At 37.8% G+C, this 22,215-nt stretch overlaps 1 protein-coding gene across 6 annotated transcripts in view; it reads right to left on the bottom strand.

The window, feature by feature from the left end:
• DIAPH2 (diaphanous related formin 2) overlaps positions 1-22,215 on the bottom strand; it is a 912,659-nt gene that overhangs the window by 848,729 nt on the left and 41,715 nt on the right. For 5 of the 6 annotated variants that reach the window (XM_050775145.1, XM_050775147.1, XM_050775146.1 and 2 more), the window contains exons 2-3: positions 10,413-10,445; positions 7,449-7,625 (exon numbers count right to left, since the gene is read on the bottom strand). In XM_050775145.1, the coding sequence (XP_050631102.1) occupies positions 7,449-7,625; positions 10,413-10,445 (210 nt within the window). The remainder of the gene's footprint in view (positions 1-7,448; positions 7,626-10,412; positions 10,446-22,215) is intronic. The other variant, XM_050775144.1, reaches the window with a different exon arrangement.

The following is a 22,215-nucleotide window of genomic DNA, read 5'->3' as shown; positions in this document are numbered from 1 at the left end:
TAATAAATTAGGTTGAAATTAAATATGGCTAGAGGTTAATCATAAATCATCACTAGCCTCATCTTTTGCATGAGACAAACTATTTAATTACCTATATTAGAACACAGTCCTTATTGATGTATCTATAGGTTGCCAATGTAACCTGAACCTCCACTTGAGAGTTCCTTGTGCTGCTAATAGAAATCAAATTCCAACTTGAACTCCCCAGGGAATTTCTATGGGTTTACATTTTTAATCTTAAAATGAAAATCTCCCCTCTCCCAACACCCCTCTCCCCCAAAAAGAACTCTAATTGCATAATTCAGTCTGGATGAAAACACTATTAAGCATTTAACAGTCCCTAAGCTGTATACTCAATGTACAAAAACCAGCTCAGTTATTCTCAGTAAGCTCAAAGGTTATGACAACTTAAAATGTTGAAGAGTTATTCAATTACGGCATTATTAATTTCCTTACATTTAAAGTAGAATTGAGGAGATATTTCATCCAATCCTAATTAGAGGCAATACAAAATGCTTCTGATCAATATGAGAAGAGTTATGAATATGAACCGCTTTAGTTCAGTCATCTTTAAAAGTCACCAAATATAGGCAACCAATATAGTGTAACCCCCAGCACTCTGGGAGGCCAAGTCAGGAGGACTGCTTGAGTCCAGGAGTTTGAGATCAGCCTGGGCAAAATAGCAAGACCCACATCTCTACAAAACAATAAAACAATTAGCCAGGCATAGTGGCACATGCATACAGTCTCAGCTACTCAGGACGCTGAGGTGGGAGGATTGTGTGATCCCAGAAGGTTAAGGCCGCAGTGAGCCATGATCGCACCACTGCACTACAGCCTAAGGGACACAGCAAGACTCCATCTCAAAAGAAGAAAAAAAGAAAAAGAAAAAAAAGTTACCAATAATAATAACATGGAAGGAGTGTTGTTTTCATCCTACTACCTTTACCCACTTGTGGAAGATCGAAAACATGACTGTGGGTAGGGGAGGGGACAAGAATCTTTTTTTTTTGAGACGGAGTCTCACTCTGTCGCCCAGGCTGGAGTGCAGGGCCGGATCTCAGCTCACTGCAAGCTCCGTCTCCTGGGTTTACGCCATTCTCCTGCCTCAGTCTCCTGAGTAGCTGGGACTACAGACGCCTGCCACCTCGCCCGGCTAGTTTTTTGTATTTTTTAGTAGAGACGGGACTACAGACGCCTGCCACCTCGCCCGGCTAGTTTTTTGTATTTTTTAGTAGAGACGGGGTTTCACCGTGTTAGCCAGGATGGTCTTGATCTCCTGACCTTGTGATCCGCCCGTCTCGACCTCCCAGAGTGCTGGGATTACAGGCGAGCCACCGTGCCCAGCCTGGAGACAAGAATCTTAAAGAGCAAGTGTGATTTACCCCATGCAGGTAATTTTAACAATTTTATAAAAGCAGTCGTTTTAATTCTTGAAAATTTTAGTAAAAGAACCACTTCTCAATTTTCAATTAGCAGTTAGTAACCATACGCTAAATACAAAATTCAGTTTTACAAACTATGAAAGACACTCTCTTAATAAAGAGCTCTATAAAATAAACAATCATCAAAAAATTTCAAGGCCAGATGCCGTGGCTCATGCCTATAATCCCAGCACTTTGGAGGCCAAGTCAGGAGGATTTCTTGAGCCTAGGAGTTCGAGACCAGCTTGGGCAACATGGCAAAACCTCATCTCCACAAAAAATAAACAAAAAATCGCGTTTATTTGGCACATGCCTGTAGTCCCAGATACTTGGGAGGCTGAGGTGGGAGGAGGGCATGAGCTGAGGAGTTTGAGGCTGCTGTGACCCCTGATCCAACCTGGGTAACAGAGCAAGGCCCAGTCTCTAAATAAACAAAAAAACAAATAAATACTTATTTCAGATTTGGAACTTTAAACTTGCCAGCAATAGCCATTGATACCATTACTTAGAAAGTCCCTTTAAAATTGCATCATTGAGGCCGGGTGCAGTGGCTCAAGCCTGTAATCCCAGCACTTTGGGAGGCCAAGGCGGGCGGATCACAAGGTCAGGAGTTCGAGACCAGCCTGGCCAATATGGTGAAACCCCGTCTCTCCTAAAAATACAAAAATTAGCCAGGGGTGGTGGCGGACGCCTGTAGTCCCAGCTACTCAGGAGGCTGAGGCAGAAGAATCGCTTGAACCCGGGAGGCGGAGGTTGTAGTGAGCCAAGATCCGGCCACTGCACTCCAGCCTGGGAGACAGAGCAAGACTCCGTCTCAAAAAAAAAAAAAAAAAAAAAAAAAAAAAATTGCATCATTGAATAAGCACAATACAAAAAGTGATGCACCAATGCACAGAATAGATGCCAGAGTCAATGAGATATTAGTAGTCTACTAATACACTAGTAAAACCAGACTACTCAGTTAACTGAAATTATTTCAAAAGTCTTCTTAGCTAGGAAGAATCAAGTGATTCGTGAAATGATCCATTAGTAATTAAGTAAAAAGAGCTACCTTTTTTTAAAAAAAAAAAAAACATGTCCTGCAGTAATTTTAGATTTAGTTCAATTATCTATATCTAGAAGCCCATCCAATGAGAACTGCTGTTGATAGATATGATCCTCAGGCATGACAAGAGTTTCAATTTTCAGAGTAAGAAAGGATTATATTTGAATATTGTCTTTTGTTAAGTTTTTAACCAAAAGTTTCACCAATACATCATTACCCAGAAATTCTAAATAGTAAATTATAAGGTAATTTATTTCTTGTCAAGCATCTCATATATTATTACTATGTATAATGTTGTGCTATTTGCTGCAATTATTTAAAACGTTTTGGCCGGGCACGGTGGCTCAAGCCTGTAATCCCAGCACTTTGGGAGTCCGAGGCAGGCAGATCACTTGAGGTCGGGAGTTCAAGATCAGCCTGACCAACATGGAGAAATCCCGTCTCTACTAAAAATCCAAAATTAGCCAGGCATGGTGGTGCCTGTCTGTAATCCCAGCTACTTGCAAGGCTGAGGCAGGAGAATCGCTTGAACTCAGGAGGCGGAGGTTGCAGTGAACCGAGATCGCGCCATTGCACTCCAGCCTGGCCAACAAAAGCAAAACTCTGTCTCAAAAAAAAACCAAAAAACCTTTTACACCTCAAGGTATGTTATCCTAAAATACATATATAGTATTGAAAATAGGTATTCTAAACCTTCATAGTTCTCTAAAGTCTAGAAAAGCCAATCAAGAGAAACAGCACAATAAAGGTACCATCAAAAGACCCAGGAGAAGGAAGATTGTCATAAGAGACACCAAATATGACAAGAACACCTTTTACATTATTTGTACAAGGAAAGACACCAACAGGAGTGAAATAAAAAAGGAGAAATTTTGAATCTGGAAGTCTACTTCTGTGTTTTAGAAACAGAATGACTTAAGTGCTTTCTCCCAATCAACTGTGATAATGACATTTTTAACTGTTTTCCATTGCTAGATTTTTGGACTCATTCTTCTCAACTGATGCTCTGTAAAAAGCAATTACAGACAATGTTCCATTATCAGTAGGAAATAATCCATCCCAGGCTGGCTTTACCTACCACTCTAATGTACCTCTGATTTGCCTTCTACTTCTCCTCAATATGTGTGCAAGGAAAATGTACTAATTTTATATTTAGCCTAAATGAAGCATTATTAAAGGTAGATGTTACAAAAATGTCAATGTTTTATATTTTTATGTACCTAAATTTAAGTTTCAGCTCAGCTACTTACTAGCTTAGTCAAGTTAATGAATCGATTTTCTTACCTCTCTCTAAGCTTCACTTTCCTTATCTGAAAATGGGATAGAACAATCTTCCCTACTTTGTGGTACTGTCCTAAGGATCAACTGAAACAATACATTTAAATGTTTTAGTTTCATGCCTTAGGCATAAGTATACAGTAGATGAAAACTATAGTTATTCATAAAATAATTTGTTCACTGTAAGGTTATTACAGTCAAACTAAGATAATATAGAAAATACATAATATTTAGAGTATAAGTAGACTTCTCTCAAAGTAGAGATATAATCTTTAAAGTTTTCAGTTTAACTTTTGGTTGTTACTTTTAATCAAACCATATTTCTCTGATATCCTATTATATTATACTGTTACTTAAAAATAATGTATGTCCATTTATAAATAAGATTTTTGACTGACAGATAAAATTGTATGTATTTAGCATGTACAGCACGATGTTTTGAAGTATATACTCATTGTGGAATGACTAAATCTAGCTAATTAATATGTGCCTTACCTCACATGCTTGTGTGATTTGATTTAGAGGTTCAGGACATAAAGAGGAATGAGCAAAGAAGACTGAAAAGGAGTGGCCTGAGAGGTAGGAGGAAAACAAGATGAATGTTGAGGAGACAAAAAAAAAAGTGTTTCAGATTGGAGAAAATAATCAACTGCATAGAATGCTGCCGACAGGTCAATTATGATGAGAGGCTAGGCATGGTGGCTCACACTTGTAATCCCAGTACTTTGGGAGGCCAAGGCAGGCAGATCACATGAGCTCAGAAGTTCAAGACCAGCCTGAACAATGTAGCAAGACCCTGTCTCTACCAAAAAATACAAAACGATTAGCTGGGTATGGTGGTGCAATGCATGCCTGTAGTCCCAGTTACTGGGGAGGCTAAGGTGGGAGGATCACCCGAGCCCAGGAGATTGAGGCTGCAGTGAGCCAGGATCATGCCACTGCTACACTCCAGCCTGGGTGAACAAGTGAGATCCTGTCTCAAAAAAAAAAAATTAAGATGAGAACTGAGAATTGACCACGGGATTTGACAGCATGAAGATATCTGGTGACATTGATAAGAGCAGTTTTGACAGAATGGTGGGATGGAAACCTGGTTGGAGTGAGTTTAGAAGAGAAAGTGAGAGGATTAAAACTGGAAGCAGTGCATATAAATAAAATTATTGTGAGGTGCTTTGCTTCAAAGGAGAGTAAATAAGTGGAGTGATAGCTAACAATAGAGAAAGGATCAAAAGAAAGTTTTTTTTAAAATGGGACCGCATGTTTATATGCTGCTCAGAATGGTAGAGAGAGAAGAAAAAATTATTGGAGCAATATCTGTGAGTAGGTGAAAGGAATGAAAATTTATACACAAGTAGAAGAATGCAGACCTGAAAATTTCATCTGTGGTGATAGGTAGCAAGACAGATACATGAATGCAGATACTAAAAGGTAAATGTAGTGGTGGGAACCTGTGGAAGTTCTCTTCTGAATGCTTCAGTTTACTCAGTAAATTAAGCAGCAAGGTCATCAGCAGAGAATAAAGATGGGGAAGAGCTCTGAGGTTGGAGCAGCAAAGCAAAGGTGTGAAAGGCATCTAGGAGCGTAGTTGAGGGAACGGAGTAGGGACATATAAAACTGATTCTCTGAAAACATAAAGGCCCACCTGGGGCTTCAGAAAAGAACTCTGTGTCCAAATCATAGGGTAGTACTGGATTGGAATAGGCAAAACCTGGAGAATGGGAGGAACACCAGTTAGGAAGCTATTTTAGTAGCCACAAGAAAAAACTAGAGAGGGTTATCATCTAAAGTAGGGCAAGAACAGCTGGAGGACACCTGAGGACACAAATGTAACAGTTATTACAAAAGTGAAACCAATGGGATTTGGCAAGAAATTAGAAGTGAATAAGATAATCAATGAAGGGAAGACGGCCCTGTAATGTTGATTGTAAAAAAACTGAATACGGCAATGCCACTGATGAACTCAGAGAACTATTTCAATACTGCAAAAGGTAGTAACCAAATTGTCAGCAGCTTAAAGCAATGAGTATAATTTTTACCTATAGAGAAGAAAGATTTGAAAAGATAAAAAGTGTTAATAGTATCAAGGAATGTTTCATTGTTTTCAGTGATTAAGGACACTAGGGTGATAAACTGAGGGGTATCTAGATAATCAGAAAATACTAGCAATTAAAGACACAACAGAGCTTATTTGATAAAGGAAAGGAATGCTACAAACATTCTGAATGACCCCAAAGTCCAGGATTTTAACCACTACACAATACATGCTCTGTAAAATTAAGGGTCTTGGAAAGGTAGTGTAAATTGTTTAGCTTCTAAGGAAAACTTCAGAGTTAAAGAGCTTAGAGGTGGAATTATTCTAAAGGATGACACAGTCCAAGGTATAGTCATACCTATAATTAGCTAAATATATAAATGCAAAAGTCAGAGTTTAAAAAACAAGGAACTAAGAGCAAAAAACGTATTGAAGGGGCTATTAGCATAATAGTTGAAATCACCAAAATAAGTAGCAAGGGTAAAGGACAAAAGTATAGCCAGGTGCTATCATCAAGAAAGGTCAGCAGTAACAGACTTCAAAAGAGAAAAGGTTGTTTGTTGAAAGATGGTTTAAAGAAGAGAGCATGAAAGGAGCACCAGGAAAAAGGGTACACCACAGAAGCAGGAAGAAGAGTGAAAAAGGGTAAAAGTGTCAGGACTTGTTTCAGGGGAATACCCAAAATGCCAGTTGTGGCTAGATGGAAGGAATAGTCAAGGAAATTTTTAAAGATAAAGGGAAATTTTGTTTGGATTCATTCAACAACTACCAACAAATATTTATTAAAGGCCTACTAACTCTTCTAGGTGTGGGAGATAAATCATGAGGGTAGCAGGAGAGGTGATGATAAGATGTTCCGTAGTGGGCACAGTAGGGTCTAGATTTCATTGATTCTTAACCTTTTATTTTGGTGTAAGGTGACCTTTGAAACTCCTGTGGACTCTTAAGTACAGATAAATAGACAACCACAAAAAATGTACAGTAACATGTGGGATATAATTTTGAATGAATGAATCACCAATCCAGATCTCTAGTTCTTCTCTGGTCAAATTAACCAACGTAATATGGTTTAATTCCTCATTTCTCCCCTCTCCTGCCATAAACTTCTGAATACTCAAAATATTGTATTCATTATCTAATACAGGAAATTATTTAGGCCACAAGCTATAAAACATAGGAAACATGCTAGAAAACGTAGGTTGTGTGAATGCTGCTAACAGAACAAACTTGGATGAATTAATTTCTTTGTCTCTTCTATTGTTACTCTCTACCCTCCCAAGTCTATTTCATACACCCAACAAGAGACCTTGTGCTGTTTTCAGCAGAGGACATAGGCCTCTTTTGCTTTGTAGAAACAGACACACGAATCAGTTAGTTGAAAAACTGACTCGATGTCCTAGAGACTACTAAACAGTAGAAAACAAAGATAAATAAAACTGCCTCTACTTGTAGGAGCTCACAGTGGAAGAGATAGACAGGTAAGGACATTTTTGCCATGAGAAAAGAAAAATAAAAAGGATACTTTTGCTAATAGTTTTGTCATATCAAGTTTCTGGTCCCTTCTTTATGTGATATAAACACTGTCCATACAAACACACCTCCTTAAAACTCAGTGCTATTCGGGGCACACACATTTTAAAATTACATCAAAATTAGGGGTATAACTTACCATCATTTTTTCAAAGAGATCCAATACTTCCTTTTCTGACAAATTCAAAGATCGTTCATCATATAATGGCTGAGCTGCGGGAAACTCACTCATCGCGACTTGAGAATCAATAGGATGTTGAATAAGAGGTTTTTCTTTTTTGACAGTAGATTTTCTAAAACTTGTAATTCGGTCACGCTGCAAACAAAAATAAATAAATAAAAAGCCCTGAGAAAAAGATCAAGAACTACTAACATGAAGAATTGAAACATCAAAATGGTACTTAGTATAATACATATCATTATGGTCTTTTGACAAAATACTATTATAAGCAGCAAGCTCCAGTTAGAGATTGTACTATCTTGAAACCCTGAAGTAGGTCTTCAGCCTCAGAACTCTGGGGGTGAAAAGTATTCTTCAAAAGTAAAACTTAGTCCCTTGTCATTTCTGTTTTGCACAGCAAATAAGTGAAAAAAAAAAAAAAGTTTTGGATCAAAGTCCTGTTGGTTGTTTCAGGGAGAATGTGTCTTTGGTGGCAAATTTACAACTATGAAAAAAGAGAAAGAAACTAAAAAGAGCTACTGATATCCAATTCTAAGAGAAAATTATGGTAATGTTTTTCTCCTTCAAAGCTGCAAAAATTGTGACAAGTACATATGAATAATCTGTCAGTGTAGCAGTAGAATGGTTAAGAGCATGGACTCAAGACAGATTACCTGGGTTTCAGTCCAAGCTCTGCCATTTACTGGCTGAGTAACCCTGTGAAAGTTACTTGGTCTCTCTGTTTCCTCAACTCTGAAATAGGGATAATGATATTACTTACACAGTAGGGTTATTGTGAAATTTAAATAAGTTAATATGTTTATTGCACTTAACTGCTATTTATTATTGTTGTTACTATTATTATTTTCCCCCAGTGTTTTCTTCCCTAAAATGTTGGACCAATGAGGAAGTAAAACAAAGATAAAAACATCACCTTTTCCATTTACTGGAAATATTATAAACAGAAATTTCTTATTCCTACAAATATTATGAAAAACTTGCTATTTTATGGAATATTGACTTCAAACCATTGATTCCATGTAAAATCTCTAATTAATTAGCTTGCTATTTCACATAAAGTGAGTTAATGACTTCAGTTGCATGTAATTAGGATATTCTTTTAAACCACAAAACATGGGACATCAAAAGTTAGTAATGTGCATAAAACTGAATGCAACTCAGTTTTATTATGGTTTCTGTTAGGAAGCACATGCACACCATCAAGTTCACATCAAACAAGCAGACATGTTAAATATCAGGACAGTGTATCTTCACCACCATGTTACCAGAATCCTTATATAATTACTTCAACAATACAAAGAGCATCACAGAAGTTATTACCATAGCTTATGTAAAATTATGTGAACTCATTAATGAGCATACCTTTTATTTTATCAATTCAAAGAACACTTTTTTAAAACCAAAAAGTATACTTTGAAAGAAATGTAAGCAGTTTTAAGCAGCTTATTTAGGATTACAAAAGTAATTTGAGTATATGGTTGCTGACAAAGAGATTATATAAATCATAGTATTTTAGAGCTGAGAAGAAACTTGAAAAATAATCTAAACCAATCCCCTCATTTCCCAGAGAAGGTGACTTTCCTAAATCCACCAGTCCCTGGTTCCTATCCCAGTCTTCACATTAACTTAAGATTCATTTCTTCTAATTCATCTTGAACTACATTTTCACATTTTCTTTTAACTTTTTGAGGGAAATTGTTGGTTTAGTTATATAGTATATCTTCAAACAACTCAAGAAAAAAGTTAAGTAATCCAAAATAAGCTGAAGATATATTCAATAGTCAAATTTCACTAAAAATATGGTGGACATGAAAGCATTTAAATATGCAACTGACCATTAAATCAACATATCTCTTCTCTTTCCCTTCATATCACTTAATATTTACTTTTCCAGTACTAGCCTTTTTACTGAGTAGCATTAATAACATATATATTTGATCTTCCACTGTGTCTTTCACTTTTTCTAGAAAATTAGCTTTTGATTTCAGCTTTTGATTATACCTTGGTAAGAAAATGTAGCTGGCCAGGCGCAGTGGCTCACGCCTGTAATCCCAGCACTTTGGGAAGCTGAGGTGGGTGGATCATGAGGTCAGGAGTTTGAGACCAGTCTGGCTAAGATGGTGAAACCCTGTCTCTACTAAAAATACAAAATTTGCCGGGCTTGGTGGCGGGTACCTGTAATCCCAGTTACTTGGGAGGGTGAGGCAAGGGAATTGCTTGAACCAGGGAGGTGGAGGTTGCAGTGAGCCGAGATCGAGCCACTGCACTCCAGCCTGGGTGACGGGGCAAGACTCCGTCTCAAAAAAAAAAAAAAAAAAAAAAAAAAAAAGACAATGTAGTTAAGCCACATACCTTCATCTCCTTTGAGCACTATCACTACTTTACATTATTTGTAAATAGGTAATTTCACATAGGAAAAAAAATTGTCAATGCTTAAAATACCATTTTTTACAGTTTTGAGCCCATAACTTTTAACAAGATATACTATGACAAATTCAGCTTTAAAATATTGGTTTTTAAATTTAGTAGCACACATCTGACCAACATAGTGAACTTAATTTCCTTTCTAATGGAAATTAATTTCCTCCAATATTAATGTGTAATATATTCACAATTTATTTGGCCATCAAAAAAGGAAGCATCTGTGTTTTCCAGAGTTTAGATTCACATGGAGATTTTAGAAAACTTTTGGTTAAGGTAAATATCAGGATGATGATATGAAAATTCTGTTGGGATCTCATATAATTGTTTATGTTAATATTCGAAAAGGAAGTCACTGAATTGACAATTACTCCATTCTACTATACTTTATAAATATCCAGACATTTCATATCTTACATATATCAATGCTTTTATGTCCACCCATTTTAATAAAAAGGCAACATGCATAAGTAATGTAATAACATGCTAAGACCACCTTACCACATCATCTGCCAAAGTTTTTATTTGAATGTTCTATTAAAACCAAAAAGAAACAAACAAAAAAAACCAATCAGATAAGAGAAATTCATAAATCAAACAATAAAATAATTTAATAATTTTCATTTTTATTAACTGTAAACAGTCAAAAAGAATCAGAAAGTTCAAACATATAAACAACATATTCTTTAAAGAAAAAAACTTTTTAATGATTAAAAATGAAGGTTTGGCAAAGGTGTATATATTTGTTTTCAAATATGGCTCCCAAGGTCCCAAATCAGATCCAGATCAGACATCACTACCACAGTGCTGAAATGTGAGAAAAGATACCACAAAATCATAAGCCCTTGCATGTTATATAGAAGTTTGGAAATGAATCCTCAAGTTAAGATACCTAAATTTAAAAAACAACAACATGTACAATAGGAAAAATGTCACATTTAACAAGAATGAAATATAATGAAACAGCTTGGCCTAAGAACTGCGTTACTCCTGATGGATATTTAAAGGACACTTTTATAAATATGCTAAATAAAATTGAACTTATTTTTTAAAAACTATCCTTATAAATAAATTAGAAATATTTTCAAAATATTCTAAATAAAATTGAACTTATTTGAACATAAAATTGAATATATATGAGCAACGTTATTTGAGGAATTTGAGTACAGCAATACTAAAGCAATACCTAACAATGTAGTTATCTTCCAGGATTCACGGAATAGTTCAAGACCTTACAATAATGTATGATGAGCATGAAATATAGTTTTTATTATAAATATGTTGAGGTGCCAATTGGGGTGTGATTACGAAAGAACCAGATTTTTTTTAATTGCCTGTTAGAAATTGAATTTAATGTTCTGCCAGATCCTATACATTTACTTCTTACAACAGAAGCTGAATAATGTGTATCAACTTGGTCATGCACGCTAAAAAACATAGGGTCTTCTCACTGTGGGGAGGATTCCATTATGAGTTTTAAGTAAATGAAAATTGCTTGGATCTCAGAAAATTGTCTTCAAATACCACTAACCCAATGCTGTTAAAGACCATCCTCCCCACATCAGCTGGGGCAAATATAGTATTCTATGTATAACTCTTTTTTTTTTTTCTACTTTTAATCCACTGATTCCCTCAGGGATCTAAACTTCTAATCTCTATACCATGTCTTCATCACATCCTGCTGACACAAACCCCAATCAATCTTTACTGCCTAGGAAAAAAGTAGGAATTTTTTTTTTTTTTTTTTTTTTTTTTTTTTTTTTGAGACGGAGTCTCACTCTGTCGCCCAGGCTGGAGTGCAGTGGCCGGAATTCAGCTCACTGTAAGCTCCGCCTCCTGGGTTTAGGCCATTGTCCTGCCTCAGCCTCCGGAGTAGCTGGGACTACAGGCGCCCGCCACCTCGCCCGGCTAGTTTTTTTGTATTTTTTAGTAGAGACGGAGTTTCACCGTGTTAGCCAGGATGGTCTCGATCTCCTGACCTCGTGATCCGCCCGTCTCAGCCTCCCAAAGTGCTGGGATTACAGGCTTGAGCCACCACGCCCGGCCAAAAAAGTGGGAATTATTTATATCAGAACTGAAACCACTTTAAGAAGGATAAATTCACCCTGCAACTCTCTTACCAGGTATTTTCTCCTTAATTTTTCTAGTGGGTTGTAGAAAACTGTTTTAAACACAATGGCCAATTTCATGATTTCCTGCAATACCAAATCAGAGAGAAAATGATAAAGTATCAAAAGTACCTCAACTAACCCTGCTACCATCCCTATGTGTGCTTGTCCACCTGGGTTTTTGAGACAGATTATACAGTTCTTCATGCAACTACTGCTTTCCTTCTCTTCCCATCTTTTGGGGTTATAAACTCCAGGCTGGAAACCCATCTATATCTCCAAAGCAAGAATGTAAATGAAGGGAAAATACTTTTTGCTTTAGTCAAATTATCTAAGTTAAGGTACACATATGTCTAAAATGTTTCAAATCTGTATCTCAATTGAATACATGTTGACAGTTTAATCATGGGAGACAGACACAAGAAAAAAAGCATTGCTAGCAATATTTTCACTTGGTCCTATGGGATGAGACTGAAGTCTTCTCTTCCCCTCAGTACTCTTCTTTGGAATTAACATACTTTTTGTCTATAGTAAACCACAGAGTATAGAGGTAGAAACTATTCGAGTTAGATGGAATTTGAGATTATCTAGTCAAAGTCTCTCATTTTACAAACAAGAGGGTAACGTTTGTTAGTGGCTCCACCTGCATTCCACTTGTCTAGGTTTAAGATTTCCACATCATGTTCTTCTTCCTCTCCTTCATTTCCAATAGCCAAGCAGCTATCCAGTCCCATGATAATCATTCTGCAGTCTGCAAAGATGTGGTTCAAGCCACCATCAGCTCTTAACTAAATTTCTGTAGTGACTTCCTAATCTATCTCCTTGCTTCCACCTTTGCTCTCCTGCAGTTAATTTTGAACACAGCTGACAAAGTGATACTGTGAAAACTGAAGTTACATCATGTCACTCCTTGGCTCAACACTTTCCAAGGGCTATATTTTCCCTCCTAGTGCAAGTCAAAGTCATTACAATGACCTACAAGGCCCTACTGATTTGTACACTCTCCATATCCCTCTGACCTCATCTCCTACTACCCTCCCTTCATTCCCCCAGCTCCAGTCACACTGACCACCTCACAGCTCCCCAATGAGGCAATAAGCCACATGCACTGGCTCTTCTCTCTGCCTGGAATGCTCTTTTTCCATGGTCCATATGGATTACTCCCTCATCCTGCTTTCAAGGTTTTGCTCAGTGAGGCCTACCCAGGCCATCCTATTTCAAATGGAAACATCTGCCTCCCTCCACACATTCCTGGCACTCCTGAACGAGATTTAGCACATTCTAACATAGTCTATAATTATTTACTTCATTATCATTATCTTGGTCTGCTTTTCCAACAAAAAATATAAGCTCCACAAGGACAGGGATTTTTGCCCATCTGGTTTAGGGATGTAACCCTAATGCCTAAAGCAGTGTTTGGCACATTGAGGCTCAATAAAGAGTATGAATGACTATCATACTCCCTCCTGTTCATAAATACTCAATGCCTCCCGATGACCTATAAAGATGAATATCCTTAATATGGAATTCAAAGGCCTGTATGTTTCAGCCCTAGGCTACCTTCTACTTCTTCCCTTATGACCCCTATTCTACAGAAAACAAAAATTAAAATCCTCTTCCCAATGCATACTCCCATGATGTCCTGTTTGTGCCCCTACTGTTCCCTTTGATTGGGAATGCCCATTTTGCTATATACCATTTCTAATTCTAAAGCTTCCCTTGAATTGAAAGTTTAGTTGTTAATAAACCAAATGTGGACCCCTGGTCAAAAATAATACTGGAGAAGGAGTATGCTTTGTTTTATTCTTAAAGAATTTTTTTTTTTTTCCTAACAGGCAACAAGAATGATAGAGTACCCCAAGGCACATAGGAAATTATACTTATGTAAAAAATTATCCTAACTACTTGTGATAGAGAAACATAAAGAAAAACACCCCGCTCCTGATTTCTTGATTTGTAAATTTCATTCAACCAGAGTGGATATCCTGTATAACCACATACATTTAATACGAATATTTTCTCAGATTTCCCTCATGTAAAAATCTGCTTTCATAAATATAATAATACTATTTAAAGCTCTTCGTTATAACTGTTAAGAAAAAAGAACAAATATGGTCTATCAAAAAGGAAAAATTTTAAGCAGATATGAAGAGGCTGAATTTCAGAAGGGGTAATTTTTAGTCATTGTACACTAAACATGTATCAAAATCATTGTATAAGTTACGATTAAATGATCTGCAAACAAAATTAAAGCATTTCTGCCGGGCGCGGTGGCTCAAGCCTGTAATCCCAGCACTTTGGGAGGCCGAGACGGGCGGATCACGAGGTCAGGAGATCGAGACCATCCTGGCGAACACGGTGAAACCCCGTCTCTACTAAAAAAAAAATACAAAAAAACTAGCCGGGCGAGGTGGCGGGCGCCTGTAGTCCCAGCTACACAGGAGGCTGAGGCAGGAGAATGGCGTAAACCCGGGAGGCGGAGCTTGCAGTGAGCTGAGATCCGGCCACTGCGCTCCAGCCCTGGCGACAGAGCGAGACTCCGTCTCAAAAAAAAAAAAAAAAAAAAAAAAAAAAAAAAAAAAAAAAATTAAAAAAATTAAAGCATTTCTGCCTCACAGTTTTTTTTTGAGATGGAGTCTTGCTCTGCCGCCCAGGCTGCAGTGCAGTGGCGCAATTTCGGCTCACTGCAAGCTCTGCCTCCCGGGTTCAAGTGATTCTTCTGCCTCAGTCTCCCGAGTAGCTGGGACTACAGGCGCCCGCCACCACGCCCGGCTAATTTTTTGTATTTTTAGTAGAGACAGGGTTTCACCGTGTTAGTCAGGATGGTCTCGATCTACTGACCTCATGATCCGCCCGCCTCGGCCTCCCAAAGTGCTGGGATTACAGGCGTGAGCCACCACGCCCGGCCGTCTGCCACACAATTATCTTTCTATATTAGTCAAAAAAGAAAGGTATAAAAGGACTTGAGAATAACAACAGAAACACCAAAAAACTTTTTTTCATTTATAATGATGCTCTTCCAGAACAAGCTCTCAAAATTCATTTATGTGGATGGGTGCATCTCTCTCACACCACATGCAAGTAAACATGGATTTTTCACTCCTTTGTACAAACACTACAGAGCTACTATGGAGTTAAAAAATTCAGAAACAAAAATGACCCCCCCAAAAATCTTTATTAGAGTCATACCCCTGAATTAAAAGCACTTATTAAAGTCATTTTCATAAGTTTTTATTATGCAAATCTAATGATCATGCTCATTACAATGAGGGCATATTGTACCAATAAGTATAGTGACCATATATTTTCATTAAAATCAACTCTGGAAAAGCAATAAGACTGTGCATTAGTCAAGCAATCAGAGTTTATTAAACTTCATTTATGATCAGCTATATTAAATATAACTTAGCACAGTATTATATGAATATTGTATACGTATAAAAGTATCACTCCAGAGTCTCAACCCCTTAAGACTAAGAGAAATGGCTGACTTACTTATAAACTCTAATGCTGAAGTTGTGATTGCAATGCAAGAGTCATTATTGTAAGAAAATTAAGTTTTAATTTTCTCAATCAGGCAGAAATTAACAAAAACAGCAAGATGTAAAGATTCAACTCTCTTATGGCTAATGTTACATGGTAATACAATGTTTTATAAACATCGTGAAATTGGACAACTAAGTTGCATATAATTCAAAAGTCTCACCATCAACTCAAAAACGTATTCGCACTATTTGACTATTTTCTTCTCTTTTAAATAAAATGCATTAAGTTGGCCATTACAATAGAGATGAAGGGTCAACTCTTTACCTTCCTTAAGTTTCTTGAGTTCCACGAATGGCAGGTACAATAGGACACAAAAAACAACCTTCACTTCAGCTGAACAAATATTTAATCATCTACTATGTACCTGTTTGTCAGGCCTCTGGGCCCAAGCTAAGCCATTGCATCCCCTGTGACCTGCACGTATACACCCAGATGGCCTGAAGTAACTGAAGAATCACAAAACAAGTGAAAATGGCCTGTTCCTGCCTTAACTGATGACATTCCACCACAAAAAAAGTGAAAATGACCGGTCCTTGCCTTAACTGATGACATTACCTTGTGAAATTCCTTCTCCTGGCTCATCCTGGCTCATAAAGCTCCCCCACTGAGCACCTTGTGACCTCCTCTCCTGCCTGTCAGAGAACCCCCTTTGACTGTAATTTTCCTTTACCTACCCAAATCCTGTAAAATGACCCCACCCCTATCTCCCTTCACTGACTCTCTTTTCGGACTCAGTCCACCTGCACCCAGGTGAAATAAACAGCCTTGTTGCTCACACAAAGCCTGTTTGGTGGTCTTTTCCCACGGACACGAGTGACACAAGTGAAACTGTTGAGTACTGGGCACTGGGAATACAGTGGTAAACAAGGTAAGCATGCTCTCTTCCTTTAAGGAGGTTACACTCTAATTGAAGATCAGAAGAATGAAAGACCAACACAATATAAATCTTCTGAGAGCTCTGATATGGTAATACTCTGTTATAATCTCCATATGTTTTCCAAGTCAGAAAGGACCTTGAGAAAGGTAATCAATATCAACCAATGATTCAGGGTTTGATTTCTCTGATATCCCTGCCCAATCCCTATTCAGATAAGCAGCAGTCACAGAGGGAAGTAGTTACTATTCAAAGGCCTGCCTTCCAACTTTTCAGACCCTATACTCACTCCTGAACTTTAAAAGCCAGGAAGACCAATCCAAACAACTCAAGGCCAATCACCTGGTAACCAAGCTGAACATTCTGTTCAGGCATTCAAATGCTTTATTATATATTTTGTGTTAGTTAAGTACCTCTCAATTGTGTTTAATTTCACCAAGAAAGCAACGTCTAATTTTATTTTTAGAACTAAGCTCAATGTACAGGTTTGAGTCTAAGATGACCTTTTAGAAAACAAATTTTCGCTTTTGCAATCACTGAACTATTTACTGTGTGTACTTAAAATTACTCCCAAACATTCTTTCATCTCCTTTCTAAAAGTAAGAGTCATTTTCAGATACCTACACTTCATCTTAGGCACTGTAGTCCTCTATCACCATTAGCACTTAAGAATAGATGCTAGATCAAGTGGTGGTATGCCAGGCACTGGGGATTTAGAGAGATATGGCCCTGCCCTCGAAGCTCAAAAGCCTAGCAGTTGAGAAGATGAAGTTACAGATATGAAGTTCCAGTTCTGCACCTTACTCTGCCATTGTTAACATCTTGAACTGTCCATTTCATCATTTTAGTAGAGCAATATTTTTATATTTTTGTGACCATAAGCACACCATCTCAGAAGTACTGTCATTCAAAAGTCTCAAATTTTAACCCACCAGAGTTCTTTGCCATTGCAAATCAAAATTCATTCCACCATTTTTATGACAAGAAAAAAATCCTTTTGAGATTCTCTTCTCAAGATGCTCTTTCAATTTATAAAGAACAAAATATTTATCTAGAAGAAAACAAATATGACATCACAGTATAGGGTTTCAGTTTTCTTCACAATGCAAAGGCCTATGTTACTTCACTGGATAATTTTGACAAATCTGTCATAACAAATTATGCTCAATCTTAAATGAATTGTCTTGCCGTAAAGCTGAATCTTGAACTGCCAGGAGGGGTGACTATGACATGGGAATCCAGTAGTCTCTCTGTGACAAACCTGATCAGCTTTGGGACTAAGGGTAAATGGTTCAGGAAATACGTCTGCCACTCAGGTCTTTAAGAATGTTCACACTAATGAATTGGTGGAAGTCACTTAGTGCCTGAATTAAGCAGAAACAATTGCAGGAATAATCCAGCTTTTAGAGTAGTAGTATCCTCTGCAGGTCTAGAAAGAATGTTTGTTTGCTTTATACTGTGAAAGGAAAATATCTTGGGCCTCTTCAAGCTGGGAACTGCCTCTCATTCTATTCAAAGTCATCCCTCTGCTCACAGAGACAGATGCATATTCTGATTGCTTCTTTTGAAAAGACTTATCAGAAACTCAAAAGAATGCAACCATCTGACTCTTACCTACCTGTGACCTGGAAGCCCCCAGTAGGGGGGCCTTACTTTGTGTTATCTCCGCATTTCTGGATGGAACTAATGTACTTCTTACGTATTGACTGATGTCTCATGTCTCCCTAAAATGTATAAAAGCAAGCTGTGCACCGACCACCTTGGGCACACATCATCAGGACTTTCTGAGGCTGTCTCACAAGCGCATTGTCAACTTTGGGAAAATAAACTTTCTAAACTGAGACCTGTCTCAAAATTTGGGGGTTCACAATATTAAACCATTTCAAAAGGGAAAAAAAGTTGTATAGACATGAAAGTTCTTCTTTCTTAGTCTATGAATAAAAAGCAACAGAAATGAAAAAGCTAGCTTTAGCCAAATACAAAAATTTCAAAACCCAACACAGTACTTTGTACATAACAGATACTCTTAGATCAATGATTTAGCCAAGTAGTGCTCTATAATTAATAAACAGATTTTCACCTTCTCTGTGAAAAAACGACAAATTTCTCAACCAAACCTTAATCAAGCACCCATTTTATACCCAACACTTTATGGCACAGAGAAGTTTAAGGATTCTTCCCTTAAGGCATTTACAGTCTAACCAGGGAGTAAAAACTAACCATATAGGCTGGGTGTAGTGGCGCACACCTGTACTACCAGCACTTTGGGAGGCCAAGGCGGGTGGATCACCTGAGGTCAGGAGTTCGAGACCAGCCTGACCAACATGGTGAAACCCCCCTCTCTACTAAAAATACAAAAATTAGCCGGGTGTAGTGGTGGGCGCCTGTAATCCCAGCTACTTGGGAGGCTGAGGCAGGAGAATCGCTTGAACCCAGGAGGCAGAGGTTGCAGTGAGCTGAGATCATGCCACTGCACTCCAGCCTGGGTGACAGAGTGGGACTCTGTCAAACAAACAAACAAAAAAAAAACTAACCATACAAAAACAAAAATAACTAAATGCTAAACTATGAGTTTCTCAGGTATGTAGTTTACTTTCTTCCAAGGCACAATCCTCCTTTTTTTTTTTTTTTTTTTTTTTTTTTTTTTTGAGACGGAGTCTCGCTCTGTCACCCAGGCTGGAGTGCAGTGGCGCAATCTCGGCTCACTGCATTCTCCGCCTCCCGGGTTCACACCATTCTCCTGCCTCAGCCTCCCTAGTAGCTGGGACTACAGGCGCCCGCCACCACGCCTGGCTAATTTTTGCATTTTTAGTAGAGACGGGGTTTCACGTGTTAACCAGGATGGTCTCGATCTCCTGACCTCATGATCCACCTGCCTCAAAGTGCTGGGATTACAGGCGTGAGCTCTCCTGTCTTATCTTGACAGCATTAACTGTTATCTGAAATGATATTGTTCACTTATTTACTTCTTTGTGCTCTTGTTTTGTTTTTTTTTTTTTCTTTTGAGACGGAGTCTCCCTCTGTCGCCCAGGCTGGAGTGCAGTGGCGCGATCTCAGCTCACTGCAACCTCCACCTCCCAGGTTCAAGCAATTCCCTGCCTCAGCCTCCCAAGTAGCTGGGATACTGGCACCTGCCATCATGCCCGACTAATTTTTGTATTTTTAGTAGAGATGGGGTTTCACCATCTTGGCCAGGCTGGTCTCGAACTCCTGACCTCATGATCCATCCACCTCAGCCTCCCAAAGTGCTGGGATTATAGGTTGTCTTCTACTCTCTAGAAAATATATTCCATAACAGTAGAGACCTTAACGGTCTTATTCACTTTCAGATCTCTGACACTTAGAACAGTAGCTGGCACATAATATCTGCTCGAATGTTGGTAAATAAATTCATTTAAGTACAATAAGAATCCAGAGAAGAAATAGATAAATATAGCTTCATTGAGAAACTACAAAGAATTGTGGCCTAATTGCTGGGGAGGATCTGAAGAGCCACAAAGAGAGAAAGAGGGAAGTCAGACAAAAGGAGCAGCATTAACATTTTACTTCAGGGAAGTTGAGGAGAACAGACAAATGAAACAAATGGTTCAAGTACAAGGGGATTAAATTTTGAATATGTAGGGTGGATTAGAGGCAGTCTTGAAAACCACAAGGAATAGTCTAGACTAAACTGGAAAACCACTAGGGGTTCTTAGGATTTTCTGATTTGAAGACACCATTCTCCTGCCTGGAGAAAATGGTATTTTAGAAAGCTGACTTTGGGTGGCACACGTGTACAATCTTTTATTTGAAACCTTTCAAGCCAAACACGTCTGGGAACTCAGCATGTTTCATGTTTTAAAAAGGAATATGCTAGGTGTATCATATCTTACAAAACACACTAAGCAGGATCTGGGGTAACACATTAACTCAAATGCATTCAAGTTTAAAAGGAAAACATGGATATTCCACAAAGCAGGATAAAGAGTACCTATACAATCTTAAGAAGATTGGGGTTTGTGGCCAAATGATAAGAGTCTGTTTTCAGAGCATTCATATTTTAGAATTTCAGAAAAGGGTTGTGAACCTGTAATATTTAGAATAAACTGAAGAAGGAATCAAAGGCTAAAAGGGCGGCTTGCAGAGAACAGCAAGTTGGGTCTATTCTAACTAACCAATAGTTACCATTTACTGAGCATTTATAGGCACTATGCTAAGAGCTTTAGATGCATTACCTCATTTAAATCCTCACAATAATCCTATGTACAAGAAGGTACTGTCCTGTTTTGCTCCTCAGGAAATCAAGGTTTATAGTCATTAAGTCATCTGCCTAAATCACAAAGATAATAAATTACACAGTCCAGATTAGCATTTAGGTCTGACTAGAACACGCGCTCTAGAACCTCTATCTGTATTCTGAAATCTGTGTGCAACAGTCTTTATCAGTATAATAATACTGGTTAGAACTCCAGCTCTTTTTCAGTCTGGGCCTTTCCATGTGCTCTTTGTTCTGCTTAGAGCACTCTCTCCATCCCACCTCACCTCTTTCTTAATCATCTGGCCATCTTCTACTCAACTGTTCTGCTCTCAGCTAAGGATACAGTTGATCCTGTTTTAGTCTCCCATGGTTCCTGAACTTCCCCTTCTGCAACACATTCCAATTATCAAATCCCAATTACCTATCAATATCAGTCTTCTGTGCAATACCATAAACTCAGTGTAGTAAGGACCAGGTTTTTCTCGATTCCCACTGTGTCCTCAGGTTTTTGCACGATTTCTAGCACACAGTAAGTACTCAAACCTGTGATGATTGACAGAATTGGGGCTGGGGGAGGACAGAGACAGAGGAAGAGAGCGACAGAGAGAGAATGTGATCCAGTTGCAAGATGATAAAAACAGTCTAGGATGGGAGCAATAGAAATAGATAAGGCAGTTAGTATATATAATTTTGTTTAAAATTACGCTTGTTATTGAAGCAATGTAGCCAGACATATGATTGCTGTTTGTATTAAATAGAGTAATTTAAATATCTGTTATGATTACTATCTTTATAACGCAAAAAGAACCTCTAAATGGCTATGATTATCCCTCTGGAGATACTTCACCTCACAATGACTTGCCATCTATCTACTTCAAGCAGCGTTTACAAATAACCACATCATTTAGTTTTCTGATGTAGCTGCAAAATTAATCTGACAAAACAAAATGATTCACTGCTTTAAAAATTCAAGAGTATAAATTGCCGAAAACTGAAAATTATACCTGAGTTGTAAACAAGGTATTATTAGAACATATTTTTTGTAGGAAAAAACACATAAAAGTCATAGAGTGATTTAAGTTAACTTCACTATTAGTACTTTTAACTGATAGTCTTGAATTTGCAAACAATCCCCAATTCAGGAATGTGTCATGTCTCAAAGTTCACTTGTATAGCAGTTGTTTAGCTCTTGGAACACATGTATCCAAAGGTGTAACCCATAAAAAAATCATTTCCAGAGTGAAAGTAGACAAACTTCTCCACATGGAAAACAAAAACAGCTCATTTACTCACACAGGAAGAACTTTACAAATCACTGAATATTATATCAAATATTTAAAGTGGAAAAGCTTAAGCAGAATGTGATTATATGGTGAACAAAAATAATTTTCAGAAAATTTAAAAAGTGTTTTTGGAAAAATTTAGTATTATAAATTATTCAATTTTATAAACTTCATTTTTCCCCCCCAATGGGCTTCAAATTCTATGCTGAGTAGTGGTAACTCTGAGAAAACTTTTTGTCTCGTAATGTTCCTTAAA

The sequence above is a fragment of the Macaca thibetana genome, chromosome X (assembly GCF_024542745.1).
Source record: "Macaca thibetana thibetana isolate TM-01 chromosome X, ASM2454274v1, whole genome shotgun sequence".
Lineage (NCBI taxonomy): Eukaryota > Metazoa > Chordata > Mammalia > Primates > Cercopithecidae > Macaca > Macaca thibetana.
This window is presented reverse-complemented; position numbering and strand designations above follow the sequence as displayed.